This window comes from Loa loa, assembly GCF_000183805.2.
Source record: "Loa loa unplaced genomic scaffold supercont3.136, whole genome shotgun sequence".
Taxonomy (NCBI): domain Eukaryota; kingdom Metazoa; phylum Nematoda; class Chromadorea; order Rhabditida; family Onchocercidae; genus Loa; species Loa loa.
Genome location: NW_018108316.1, coordinates 69,608 through 84,523, shown reverse-complemented (window position 1 = coordinate 84,523; position 14,916 = coordinate 69,608). Strand labels below are relative to the sequence as shown.

The following is a 14,916-nucleotide window of genomic DNA, read 5'->3' as shown; positions in this document are numbered from 1 at the left end:
AATGAGTAACTTTTTCGTCGAGCTTTTTTTTTTTTTTCAAAACATAAAAATCTTATCGCATAGATTAATGGAATATTACCGTTTAATTATGTCTTGGATTATTATCACGTGCAACTTAAACATGGAATGAAATTATACAGCAAAATCTACATATCATATTCTCCTTTTATTGTTTTTTAAATTTCGTCCATAAATGAATCCCATAAAGAAGGAACCATTCAAAACAACGGTCGAACTATAATCACTATTAAAAAAAAAAGAGAAAAAAAAAAAACTTGAAAAAATGAGAAAAACTAAGTAAATAGAATAAATTATCAAATAATTAAATATCATAAAAGTGATAAAAATAATAACAGAGGTTAAAGATAGATTATTCATTTCAAAATTTGCATAATACATGGAATGAAAGGATAAATTAAAAAATCACTTCATCTATGATGAAAAACATATCTTGGCCAGATTATTGCAAGTTTATTTCTTAAAAGATGGCTATTAAATGTAGTAAATGTAAAGTAAAGGAACATATGCAAACTATACCACAGAACTAAAATGAAATTGAATCCAATTTGACAATTAAATTAAATATCGTTATTTGTATCTTAAATTTATACCCTCTTCCATTTGCGTCTATCGGATGTGCATTTTTGCCTTCATTTTCTTGTACTCTAAAAGCAAACGATATAGTTTCAGGTCTCGGAGTGCAAAAAATGTACACAGAATTATTACTTTATTGCATCCTCCCAGTTCTAGCATTAGCTCAAAGTAAGGATTTTTTTTTCTAATTATTACATCATAAATAAAATATATCGAATCTGTTTATTTTGGTGAATGTGATTAATTAATATGAGCAATCTTTGTTCTTTGAGGTGACAGAATTGTTACTGAATATGTCTAGTTTTTTTTTAAATAAGTTGGATAAAGTTGACATTTTTCTTTTCTCATCTGCTATAGACCAATTTCCGAAATATTTGTTCCAAGGCTCGATTTCTTGTTCTAGATGCACTATCAGATGAAGCATATGAATATAGGCAAGGCTTATGGCCTATTGTGGATGATATGGAAGAATGGCCAAATAAATTATCTAGTGCGGTTCGTTCGCAACTTCGTTTTTAATCTATAATAGTAAGACCAATCATTAATGATATTATCTGATCCTGTCTAACCCGAGTAACTTAATATCATGGAATAATGAAGTGTCAACAACCATTGAGCCATCAAAGTTTGAAGCAAACCAATAGAAGACATCTACTGTTAGCTACTGATTGGAGAAAATAAAATGATTCGGAGATAATAACTTCACAAATGGATGAACCAAAGAGCTGAAGTAATTCGGGAGGTTAATGATGCTTGTTTCTATCCAGCAAAACTTATGGCTTTTTATGCAATGATACAACAACAACCACTGATACGCCATGAACCAAATGCTGAGATAAGTCTGGCCTCAACCTCATGATTATCGATTGTAATCATAATGTAATTAATTATGATATCTGTGTGTTGTGCCATAACAATTATGGTACGTATTATTGTTGTGTACATAATAATGATAATTCAAATGTGAAGTATGGTAACAATGAGAATCTAGACATTTTGATAAGTTATCAGATAAATCATCGGTAAGTGATAGTGAGCAGCAAGTATGAGCAGAGAATATCAATGAATATCTTGAACATTTGATCCTCTGAATGTACATCGCGCTTGACATTTCACCATAACTGCTTTTTCAACCAAAATAATCAATGTGACATTTGAAAACTTTTAATATATTCATTTAGAAAAATGAATTTGAAAAGTTACAGCTCTACTACGATCCACGCTTGAAACGCTGGGCAAGTCAGCTGAGACTTGGCAAACGAGCAAACTGGGCCAGTAAAGTACGCTTTGGATGACAATAACACCGATACTGCAAAGGATCAGAAGGCTTGCAGTAATGGATTTAAAACGAGTGATCATTTTCTGCTTGTAAAATTTGCTTTTAATTAAACAAATCCGTCGGTCCCACCTTTCTCGATGCGACTGTCCCCATGGAGTAATCTAACAAACATATTCCAAATTCATGAAAGCATTGAAGATGTGGTTCGTTATGCAAACTTTCATCTTGGCGGGAAATTTTTTCGAATTTTTCTTTTGCATCAACAAATTGTGGAGTAATTTAATCGTGTTAATCTTGCATTGCAATGCATGTAACAATATATCGTCTGTTTTAAGTATTTCGAATAAAGCATCAAATTGTTTTTTCTTGCCCCTTTTTTTCATTTATAAAAAAAAAGGATTAATTTTTCACGCTCAAAGAACTGAAACATTTCCACACACTTAGTGAGTCAAGAATAAATCTTCAAGATAATATTTCATTGAAAACATTAATAATGGATAGGTAGACTGCTAACAAGTATGGCATTTAGCAAAATCCATTTCCATTTACTTCGATATGATAACATGTCGAATCCCTTCTTACCAAAAAAAAAAACCAGGTCCGTATACCCATAGTCGTATACCCATCGTATACCCATAGTCGTTATGCAAATTTCCATCCGGCGGTAAATTTTTTTGAATTTTTCTTTAACAACAAACTGCAGAGTCAGTGCTTTCTTTTCCAGGAAAAAAGAATATCCGTAGTTTGAAACCAGGTTCATCGACCACCAGATAACGACAGGGAAAAAAAAAGCGCTAACAATCAGCTATTTTTTCTACTTTACAGCTGAAATATCAATTAGCTAAAAAAATATCAACAAACTATGGCTAAATGTAAACTATACTTTACTTTCCTTAATCTGGATTATACGATAAAAATTATCAAATAATTACTAAACATCTTGTTAAATATATAAGCCAAAGAAAAAGACAATTAAAAGGAAGTTTGTAAATTGACATAATATCTCTTTCTACATCCTCAGTTGGTATATCATGTAGAGCATTTGATAAGTGATTTTATTTCTATATTTAGCAACTGTCATATTTTTCCTAAAAATTTCATGCTATTCCATTTCCTATTCTTATTTTATTCAAAACATAAAGCATACAATATGAAATGAATAAATTTATTTCTTTGATCGTAAAATTTAATTAAACAATCAAAAAGAAGAAGAGAAAAAGTAAATGTAGATGTAATAAATATCAATAGAATCATCATCATCATCATCAACATCATCCTCGTTAATAAATCAAATTATACAATGCAGAATTTATAATATGATAGTAATGTAGAAATATTTGAATATTTTTAATTTGATCATGTCAGGTGGAAAAAAAAGAGGAAAGAGGAGCTTAATTCTTAGAAATTAAAGAAATCAAAAATCGAACCAAATACTCAATTAGCATAGAAGAAAAATCGTCTTCATTGTATAATATTAACATATTATAAAACATTTAATAGTGGAAGTGAATGAAGTAATGCACAGTAAATAATCGAAATTATTTGAAAATAAAATAAAATAAAGGATAGATAAAATAATGCTATAAATTGTTTGTTTTGTTTGAAATTCCAATTCATCTATTCGGTTATAATTTTTCGCCCTTAAAAAAAAATTTTTTTTCCCCGAATTATCAATTATAATAAAAACTCATGTCAATTACCACAGTAAATGAATCTTTCATAATCCAAGATTGTTTCTCGTTCTGATTTTTCGAAAACCATTAATTATCGTATCGCCTTTTGTCTTTTTTTTTTTTCACAGATTACCCTTTTTCAAATTTAAGCAGTAACTCTCTGGAAAAAAGTTTTTCAGAGTTAATACAAACTAACATCCGAAAAGACATTTCTTTGCGAACATGCCATTTTTAAGCATGATCAAAGTCTACCAAATTTAAAACAAAATGTCATTAGGTATGAAAAAAAAAACCAACTAAAGAATTGTAAAGAGATCTTAAAATTAAAAACAACAAATACAACCAAACATATCATAAGCCCGGAAATCCAGCATTACAGAATCATAGAAGATTCAAAGCATGAAAAAAAAAAGATGAACGCCGACCGGAAAATTATCACGTGACAAATTCGATACAAAAGAAATTAACCAGTACATCAACATGAATCATACAGATGTAAAATTAGCATAAAATATAGTCAAAGTTTGAAGCACCATTAAGCATTATCATTCGTCGGTCAATTAATCATATCCTCATATCCTTCGAAAGTATCAGAGATCTAAGGCCTTACTCTAAACTATGTGACTGTTACTTATCTCACTTTGATTGCATAATTAATTTTTTCCAGTATTACATATGTAGAATCGGGCTCAAGGTCTGGGCAAAATTAAGACCTCATATTCTTGTTTGAAAATTTTAACCAAGGTATTATTGATTGAGAGTGTAGTATCACAATTAAAGTTCCTAAAAAGTCTGCATGAAAGTGTATACAAGAAGGCCTTAAAGAGCAAATACCTGAAGGGAAAAAGAAGAACGTCAATAACAAAGCTAGCAGGTAAACAAAAATTACCTTTGCACTAAGTGCATAATTTGACGAATTGTTTGCTCAAATTGAGGTATAATATGTTGTTCAGCCTGCCTAACTTCATTAGAAGAAGAAGCACATTGCCGTAGCTGACGGATAAAAACATCCATACGATTCAGCAACTCACTGTAATTTAAAAATTAAAAGTATACAAATTCAAATAAACTCTATTCAAAAGCAAAGGACAAAAGAAAAAATCTCAATTACAGTAATTTATTTGTATTCGTTTTCATTGATTTCAATAGATTAAGAAAAAATTTTTTTTGAAAGCCAAAAAAAACTTTGTGACAAATAAAAAAATACACCATTGCATATTATGAATTCAAATAAATTTGAGAATTATAGTAAAAAAAAAAAAAAGAAAAAAACAATGTGTAACAATGTATTGGTAAAATTAGAAAAGTAGAATGTTAAATAATTCTGTTTGTCATTACGTTTTTCTTTTTTTTGTGAAATTGGTACATTTCAAACAACCTCTAAGCCTTTGCTCTAATTATCCTTTTAATAGAGGGTTTTTTTTTTCAAATGAATTGAGTTCAGCTGATGTATTTTTAAAAATTGAAAAAGGCAAATTACACAAGTACTTAAGCTAAATTATAGGTATCTACTTACTTAAGCTAAATTATAGGTATCTACTTAAGCTAAATTATAGATATATAGATATCTACTTGGATATTCAACAAAATAAAACAGGAAGTATAATAAGTACTTTTCATTGAATGACGACGAAAGCATTTTGAGGGCACTTTTATAATGAATTTTCACACAATTTTTTAAATAAGTTTATGCAGAATTCTCTTTTCCCTTTAAAATTTGACAGGAACTGACCGATAGCGAAATTTTGAATGCGGTGAAATATTTTCAGCATAAATGGCGCATAAGTGATGGAATTGTTGCATTAAATCACTTAATCGAATCAATAACGCATGCTGACCATCGGTACTACAATTGGCATGCTGTCCTTTGACTCGGCAAACGCGCTCGTTACGTAAATCACAAATACAGCTTTCCAAACGCCGATACAAATCCAACAATGAATCTCGGCTTACCTTAAGTTATTTAATTAATAACTAGCTCACTATAAACAAACATATGATACATATAAATATGATTTAAATGACAAATTGAAAAAAAGAGCAGCGCAATTACTTCTTAAATTCTAGGATTCAGATTAGCTTATTACTAGTTTTACTGATTTAGGAGTTTTCCAAACATGGACGGAATATTACTAGTCTTAAACAAAAGTTTTTTAGCTTGGTGTTTACTCTAACGAAATCGTATGCAATACAGTCTCTACCAGTAACTTACTGGTAAAAATAGCACTCTAACTAAAAGCTTTCATACCAAAGTATATATACTTACAGCAGGTTGACTACTTTCTCGGGCAGTGGAAATTGAGCCATCAGAATTGGATACCACATCATGTGCGCCGGTGACATTTTCCATCATCGAGTAACGTTTCTCTCCAGTACGAAGGAGCGGTCCTCAAATTCGAACAGTTATATCTATTAATTAGATAATTGACAAGCGTAATTTTAATTAAATTGATAGAATTACTTTTCATGAATTATTTCTATGGCAGATTTACTTCTCATGAAATAATGAAGTTACACGACCGCTATTGCAAAAAAAAAAATTTTGCTCAAATTTCACAATACTATACTGCATTGACAAGATCAAGCATGAAAGTTCTCTAAATGATATTATCTAAATTTTTCGAATCCGAATCCCATTAAAAAAATTTTCCACTGAAGTAAAGTTTGATCTGATCAAAATAAAAGGAAAATTGCCTTTGGAAGGTGTCGCAATCAAACCCGGATTGCCCATTTTTTCGAATTTTGAAGTGATATCACGGAGTGATTGGGTTCGTATCATGCTCCCGTTAAGTTCGAGCTCGTCTGTTTCATTGCAATCGGGTATTGTAGAGTGAGCTGTTACCTCAGGTCTTAATTTAGTCAAATCGTTACCGTCATCTATACCACTATTAGCAGCGGCTCTTTTTGATAGTATTACAGAACTGGCCTGAAATCCAAATAGGTCCATAACCTAGAAATAGGATTAGGGATAATATCAGTTTGGCATTTTTCTACAGCATCAAAGAAGCACTACATTGGTCCGAACATCCGTAGGATGTCATGTGCTGGATATTTCGTATAGACAGTTAAAATCGGAAATTAAACAGTAATTTTAATGAAATTCTAGGAAAGATTTACCTTGACTGATCTTTGTAGTGTGGAATAAGCTCTGGGATGTGATTTAGCAATGGATCTTTGCGGCAAGGGTTCTTTTTTCTGCCGTTCCGGCTGTACTATGACTGCTAAAAAAGTGAATGATAAATTTATTATTGACAATTTTCTATTTTTTTTTCCCGAAGATTTACATTGGAATAGGTGAATTAAAAAAATTGACGATATCCGCAAAAATTATACAGCACAGTTTTATAATTAAGGAATACAAATGGGTGTTGGAGATAGCCGAATATACTCCTTAGTCTCAACTTATAGTCAAGAAATCGAAAAAAGAAAAATCTTACGCAGCAGCATCTGATCCTTCCAATGAAAACATTAACAAATTATTGGTAAAAAGTACCTTTACTGGAATCATCATCGGAAGATTCACTACTTCCAGTATCCGGTTGCATCGAAAATGGACGATGATGCTGCAGTGGGGCAACTTTTTGCGTTATCAATGTCCGTACTCGCGCTGTTTCGATGTTAATTGGTTCACGTCGTTCACCAATCCGGCTAGAAAATAAATTAATTGAATAATGTCACATACAATACGTCAGCATTAAATTTTGAACATTCCTGAAAATGAAGTGGGTAATAGAGGAATATGATTAAAATATGAATGCCATTGCTAATTTTTACTCATTCTTTTCTGAAAATTCAAACTGAAAAAAGCTATGGAAACCACAGTCGCCATAATTAACATCAGTGAATCAGAAAATCTAAATAGCTTTCTCAGTACAATAAATTTAGTTAATTTTGAAGTGAAGAATTTCATATTTTTCAAAAAATAAGCAAAAAGGAATCAGAAGTTTACGTCATTAATCTCAATGAAAAAATGTATTAATGATAAAATATTACCATAAAGATTCAGAACTTGGCTTTTAACTTATCTTTTAAGCTTGTTCATTCATATAGCAACAATAATACTTCCTCTACATAGTACTTATAAAACGAAAGCATACTTTTGTTTTTCAACTGGTTTTCGCTTTTCTACATGTCGTAGTTGACGTATTCGTGCTCGTAGTTCATTTTCTCCAACACTCTGAGCTCGATCATTTTTTGTGACAGCACTATTTACGGCCATAGTTTCAGTACCACCAGCAATAACTTGACGAGGCAAATCTTTTGATTTTAACGATCGTACGGCTGCTGTCTTTCTTCTTTGTGACCATTGCTCCTCTGATTGTTTTGGTACATCATTCAGCTGAACGGATGATTTTTTTTCAATTAGATTTGGCTCGAAAAGGAACAATCTGACACATGATTTGAAAAAAAAGAAAAGAAAATCCATTAAAAATTCTAACTACGAAGATAGTCCGACGGTCGATATCGTAGTGGATTAGAGTTTTGAAAAGAAATGTGAAAATCAGCGACAGTTTAACTAGAGGGTGAATCAAATGAAATGATTTATTTCTTTCAACACTAGTCTTTTTTAGAGAAATTTGTGTAGATTGAAGCTGCTCTGAAATCATCATATCGTGTATAAAAATATTGAATATGATGACTGAAAATGACAATCGTATTGTTGAATGAAATTCTTAATTACTTCAATCTTTTAAATTTCTGATAGTTTCAACCATTTAAAATTCTAAATCATACCTTTTTCAACTTCGAATCGGTTTTCGTAATTACTGCTACTGATGGTTCCATTCTTTCAGCTATACTTGTCATATTGTTAACATCAGTAAGACAAGAAGCAATAGTTACCGGAGATTCTGATTTAGTTTTTTTCAGACGTTGTTTCAATTGCTGTAGCAACTCATTTTGACCCAAATTGACACTTTCACTCATTGCATCAGATGCATTTCTGAAATTGATTTAAAAAAAAAGATAAACGACAATGACAGTAATTAAAGTAGACAACAATGACAGTAACTAAAGTACTAGCAACAACATTCTAAAAAGCTATCTTGAAGGAAAGGGGTTAAGGATTTTATCGAACAAAAGATAAAGTAACTTGGGTCAATAAGGTAATAAAATTAGATGAAATTTTATTAGCTTATTTTTCATATTATTTCATTTATTTTTGATAAGGAAGCACTTTTTCTGCATTCAATGTTGCAAAGCAGTATTGGATTAAACCTGGATGAATATTGATAAAGTAAACTGAAGTAAGATAACTATCACATTTTCACTTTATTTCAACAATTCCAATCCAATAATACCTTGAAACACTAGATGGGAGAAAAAGTAAAATAAAATGAAATAAAATAGAATTAAGTTTTAAAATAGCATTAAACAAAATAACTGAATTAAAGTATATTACTGAGTAAGAAAAACAAATGAAATAAAAATATTGCACGAATGCATTAAGTTCAGAGTATAAAAAGGCTAAATGAAATGGAAAAAAAAATCTAAAAGTACTGGAAATTTAAACAATTACGTAAAGACGACAATAAAAATTTTTTTAAAAATTTGCTCTAAATAGTGAACCATATTCATATGAAAAGATTATTACCAAAAAAGAATTTTTAGTGATTTCAAAGCTTCCTGAGAAAAGTTGAAATTCTAAAACAATCGATTCTTGCAGAGAAAAAATCTTAGTATTCAAAACTTTTGAAATTTCAATCTCCACACTTACCTACTCCAGCAATTATTATAGGAAACTGGAACAGCATCCAAAGAATCATCCGATAGGCCACCACTGTACTCACCACTGGCATTTGGTGACTGATCAACGTCCTCCTGCAATGACATCGATTCCAGATATGCATCAATTCGAGCATTTTTTGGCATGGTACCAAATTTACTGACCGCTTTACGTAAATTTCTCTCCGCTAACGGTGAAACCAACACATCACACTTTGGTGCACTATCTGTAATTTGTCCGACATTAGAACTGAAAATTGAAATACAAATCATTTGGGAAAAATCTTGATGCAAATTTAGATATCAACTGCCTGAATTTGAACATTTTTAAATTACTCAGTCTCATATACAACTGATGGAATTATAGTCACAGTTCTCTATAGTTAACATTTTGAGAGATAATAGTTATCACTTCCATTTAAAGAGTTTTAAACAACCTAATTTCCAATTTTATTCAAGTATTGCCTATGATTTTACTAATTGAAAGTGGGAGTTCGCAAATCTTTTTTTGCTAGCACTATTGAAGTTAACCACTAACCTAGTTTTTGCAATTTTGGCTTTGAACTTGATGGTGGAATTGGTAACGGCAAATTACGCTGAACTGCTTTCATCCTAGCTGCATCTCGAACGTCACGTGCACTACTGCACTGGGTAGCTGTCGAAGAATTTGACGACGTACCACCGGTGTAACTATCTTGGTTCCATGGCGGTGGTGGTGGGAATTCGATAGTAGGTGGTGGTAATGCCGTACCAGTTGATGAAGTGCAAGTTGCTGGAACTGTAGCAACCGTACCAACACCATTTCTAGCACTACCGCTACCATGGATGCCTGAGATACGTGGGGATGCAACTGGTACAACGCTTGACGGAATATTGACGCAATCAGTACCTATTGAAATGCGGTGAGATGACGAACCATGACGATGTAATGATGTACGTGAACGTTCTAACTGTTTGTCAACCTAAAAAAGATTTCACCATTAGTGTCTGATCAAATTATTATAAATACCGCATGTCGAAGTATAATTCTGAAAATTTACTCCTCCTCTTTCACTATAACTAACCTCTTCATCAATATTGGATTGTGGAAAAAGTGATTCCAAGCTGGCATGGATTTCTTTGAAACGTGGCCGATCACTAGGTGACCAATTCCAGCACTGTAACATCAACCGATAAACTGATGGAGGACAACCTTCCGGAGCATCCATTCGAAAACCCTTTTCCAGCAATGCGTAAACACTGTTCAATTCAACACCTGGATATGGGCTCATCCCATAAGTAGCAATTTCCCATAAAAGCACACCAAATGCCCAGACATCACTTTTCGTACTGAAACAGTAAAACGTTATTGTAATCATCGAAAGGAAACAATTTATTTCAATAAAAGTTCAGCGTATCAAATTTTAGATTTCAGAAGATACTTTAAAAAAATCGAAGTTCATGTAATTAACTCAAGAGTAAAATAATATTCACTCACGTTACTATTAATCTAATTATAATCAAATGACGTTCATATCTTTTATTCATGGCTTTAATATTTGATAAAAAAAAAAAAGTTCTAAAACAAAATTAGTCGAGTTTAAAGAAAAAAAAACAAAGCATGATGAAGGAAGAAAAAGAAAGAAAACTATTATTTTCGATCCTTATTTGTCTTATTTCTTCTTCTATTGTTTCTTTTCCACTTCATATTGTTGCTTGTCCTAATTGGCCATCTTCTCCTACTTGCTTTTATCATTTATTTTATCCCATTTGATATATGAGCTAATTTAGTTAAGTCCCGAAAAAAATAATGAATAGGATAACCTGAATGTATTATAGGCAAGACCTTCTGGTGCAGTCCATTTAATGGGAAACTTTGCTCCAGCATGAGCAGTATATGTATCTTCTCTCATGAATCGTGCAAGACCAAAATCAGCAACTTTGACAACATTTTCTTCTGCTACCAAACAATTTCGTGCAGCCAAATCGCTGAAAAATTTTAATCTTTAAAAAATTATTATTTTATCATATACTCAAATACTAAAATATTCTATTTCACGCATCTGACATTAAAATATATTGATAGTTAGAATTGAATTTATAACAAATGAATTAAATACAAATTAAAAAATATTACTGAATCACAAATTTTCAATTGTTATTGGAATTTAAATTTCCTAAAAATAGATTGTAATTAGCTTCAAAAAAATTTCCACTGAATTTTACCGATGGATGAAATTACGGGATTCAAGATAAGCCATTCCGGATGCAATCTGCGTAGCCATATACATTAACACAGTTGGTGATAATTTCTTATCACATTTCCTGAAGAGCCAGTATTTAGTAGACTAAAGCACAGAGTATGTCTTAGTTCTTGAATTTACCCAGCATATTACTGGAATCATTTGAAATAATTATTTCATACAAAAAAAGTAATAATGAGAAGGAACCTTTTCATAGACTGATTCAGTATACACCATGGATTAATGTAAAGCGTTAAAATAGAAAATGATGGCTCAACTACTTGAGAAAGTATTTTAATTAATAAATAAAAGCAAGATTAATCAAATATGTGATCACAGATCAAGTTGAAAACATAATAAATGTGTCCAAAAATTTTTTGAAATAAAAATATTGAAAGTTGGAATGAAATTGGAGTAAATTTAGATCTGGTACTTTTGACAAGCAATCGAAATTTTGATATTTCAATATGAAATATTGGAACGAGAATTCATTATGAAATTTATGTAGTAATAGTTCCAACAAACCTGAGATAATCGAGCAAATTTCCTCTATTCATATATTCGGTGATAATATAAAATGGCGGTTCACGAGTACATACTCCCATCAACTGCACCAAATTTGGATGATGTAAATCTTTCATAATTGCTGCTTCCGCCAAAAAGTCGTGTAACGCCATTGCTTCTTCCTGAAGGCACTTCCATTCAGTTCATAAGATATTGAAAGAAAGAAAAGAACATTAACATTTCTGGATGCCATTAATAATTATGATGTTAGAAGGATAATCGGTCAATATTAAATACTTCCATAACACTTTCGACTAATCAAAATTGCCGAATTTTAACTGCTCCGCGACAATTAGGCAAATGTAGACCGTCAAAATGAACAGCTTAGAACAAGAGATAAGAATAATTTTCATATTTTAAATCATGAAATAACTGATCAGCACAAAGTTGGTCACATCGGTGGAGAAAAAAAAAACTTACTTTTAAAGTTTTCACAGCAACTACTTTTTCATGTTTTTTCCAATAGCCTTCATAAACATCGCCGTATTGTCCACCTCCTAATGAAGATTTATATAAAATTAGAAAAGAATGAAGAAATCAAAATGATATTAAAAATGTCGAAATGAATGAGAAAATATGAACTGCACGGATTGGAAAGATAAGCCTTGATTTTTTACATCTGTATATAACGATAGACAAATGTCTACTTAAAAAGTAATTTAAAAAAAAAGGTGAAGAAAAAAAACCATACCAAGTTTACTTCTCATGATAATTTCCGATCGCTCCACTTCCCAATCATCGGGTTGAGTTGGCGATAATGAAAATACCATCGGTGGTCGTTCCTTTTTGGGTGCTGGATAGAGTAACGTACAGATGAGGCCATCCGCATGAAGACTATGATGATGGACTAATTCGCCCAGTGTTTTGAATTTACTTTCTTGCGTTATGTACAACTGTAAGTAATCCATCAAAGAAATTTATTAATGAACATTCGAAAAACTGTTGAATAAACAAATACAGAAATAGAAATACTCGAAGCATATGTAAAGATTGAAACAACTCCTATAAACAAAGCCTAAATTGGAATATATCAATCCCTGGTATATCCTGATATGCTTAAAATAATGATAAGTAAATGTTCTAGAATTACGCATTTGGAAACGATATCCTAAGCATTAAATCTATCAATAAAACATAATTATGCTAATGGATACCGATAAAGTTGTAAATTTTTGTGAGTTCGCAAATTATGGTGGAGATGGACAAATGTTGGATGAATCATAGTGGGCAAATTAAATCAGATCAATAAAGGATAAATAAATAAGCAAACATTTAGCTAGTTATAGCAATAGTAAGAGTAAATTATGTGCCAAAAAGGATAGAAAAAGTAAACAGAAAAAAAAATTTAATTTTTAAGAAATTTGTGCAAAATAATCAGTAGTTTAGTAAGTTTAAAAAATAAATGAAAAATAAATTTCAAAACAGAAAGATAAAATATAAAAATAAAAAGTTACCCAATCGTTACGATCCACTGAAATCCGATAGTGGTAAACGCGACCATCATGTCGTACTGAAATTGAAAATTGTCCGATGCTAGTTTCCGATTCACGCACCAAAAAGCTACCGCTAATACCAGAACTTAATAGGTATTCACTTTCGCTTCGGCTTACTTTCCCATGATACCTGAATCCATCATACAGTAATTAATAATTCGAAAAGATGAAGAACTACCCCAAATCTTATCAATCATTTATTATCTTTTATTGTCAGCTATTTCACGCAACAAAATCTGGGGCAAAGATGTAATTATAAGTAAAGTAAGTAAAAGGAATTAACAAAAAATGACTTCACGCCACCGGCGATCAAATATTCACTTTATGAAATATCTAAAACTGAGATAAACATTTAAAAAGTGATTATTTTTAATCATTTCATGAATTTCTACGTTAAATTCGTACATGTAAGTTGAAATTTGCCTATTAGTGAATAGATATAATAAATACTAATAATTATAATAAATACTTAAACTTGTAACAAATACTTATAATAAATACTTAAACTACTCTAAGCGCCTGTTAGGAGTATGCATTGCACTCATAAATTCCTACAAACTTCGTATTTTAATATGCCTGTATTTAAATTTTGATTAAACAAACAATAGATGACTTGTAATAAGCGTTTACTTATCATTTATCAACTACTTTATCACAATTTACTTATGTTTCCGTACATTTTACTGTAATCATACAAAAGAATGATACCATGAATGCTTTTCCAATGAATTAGACGGTGCAATGTAGGATGATGGTACCCAACCAATGCAACCAGTACGTCTCGAATTTTCACGTCGAGTATTTACCAATTGTGCCTCACACCATTCACCAGCTTTATTATGTCCAATCACTCGTATCTGATCACCTGAAATATGTTTAATGTTAGAGAAGTGAAACTTCACATTGTTTAATGCTCAAAATCAAATAACTATAAGAATTTGCATTTGCTTTCATAAGCTAAATCAAATGTTTAGCATTTAAGGAGTGGAAGGAAAATATCAATAAATCGATAAAATATTTTTAAATATTATATATTAGCTATGATCGAAAAATAATGAATATATATATATATATATATATATATATATATATATATATATATATATATATGTAAATGGGATAAGCTTCATAGTATTTTATTTTCACCTTTTACTAAATTTTAATATATATTTAAAGAATGCCAAGTTTCCTTTAGTTCTCAATAAAGTTCGTTCGAAGAATGTAATAAATAAATATATAAATAACCTATAAATGAAACATTAACAAAATTAATCTACCATATCTAAAAGTAAGCACTGAACTTACGTAGAATCACTGGGCCTTTATTAACTGAACTTACGCAGAATCGCTAGGCTTTTATTAACTGA

General features: G+C 30.8%; 2 protein-coding genes across 2 annotated transcripts in view; one reads left to right on the top strand and one right to left on the bottom strand.

The window, feature by feature from the left end:
- The first annotated feature begins 682 nt into the window (after window positions 1-682).
- On the top strand, window positions 683-2,107 carry LOAG_05869 (hypothetical protein). The gene is made up of 3 exons (XM_020446997.1): window positions 683-762; window positions 998-1,089; window positions 1,800-2,107. Exons 1-3 carry the CDS (start codon window positions 708-710, stop codon window positions 1,887-1,889), a joined length of 237 nt encoding a protein of 78 aa, XP_020302728.1. The 5' UTR covers window positions 683-707; the 3' UTR covers window positions 1,890-2,107.
- A 2,197-nt stretch (window positions 2,108-4,304) lies between these two features.
- The window catches only part of LOAG_05868 (TK/ABL protein kinase), a gene marked incomplete at its 5' end in the record, with an annotated part of 14,896 nt that continues 4,284 nt past the window's right edge, over window positions 4,305-14,916 (bottom strand). Inside the window, 18 exons of the mRNA XM_020446996.1 lie at window positions 4,305-4,576; window positions 5,279-5,499; window positions 5,813-5,934; window positions 6,241-6,472; window positions 6,664-6,767; window positions 7,040-7,194; window positions 7,644-7,885; window positions 8,281-8,488; window positions 9,263-9,497; window positions 9,809-10,232; window positions 10,335-10,599; window positions 11,074-11,238; window positions 11,476-11,574; window positions 12,018-12,178; window positions 12,477-12,553; window positions 12,748-12,949; window positions 13,511-13,679; window positions 14,258-14,414. Of these exons, the coding sequence (XP_020302727.1) occupies window positions 4,432-4,576; window positions 5,279-5,499; window positions 5,813-5,934; window positions 6,241-6,472; window positions 6,664-6,767; window positions 7,040-7,194; window positions 7,644-7,885; window positions 8,281-8,488; window positions 9,263-9,497; window positions 9,809-10,232; window positions 10,335-10,599; window positions 11,074-11,238; window positions 11,476-11,574; window positions 12,018-12,178; window positions 12,477-12,553; window positions 12,748-12,949; window positions 13,511-13,679; window positions 14,258-14,414 (3,383 nt within the window). The 3' untranslated portion in view covers window positions 4,305-4,431. The remainder of the gene's footprint in view (window positions 4,577-5,278; window positions 5,500-5,812; window positions 5,935-6,240; window positions 6,473-6,663; window positions 6,768-7,039; window positions 7,195-7,643; window positions 7,886-8,280; window positions 8,489-9,262; window positions 9,498-9,808; window positions 10,233-10,334; window positions 10,600-11,073; window positions 11,239-11,475; window positions 11,575-12,017; window positions 12,179-12,476; window positions 12,554-12,747; window positions 12,950-13,510; window positions 13,680-14,257; window positions 14,415-14,916) is intronic.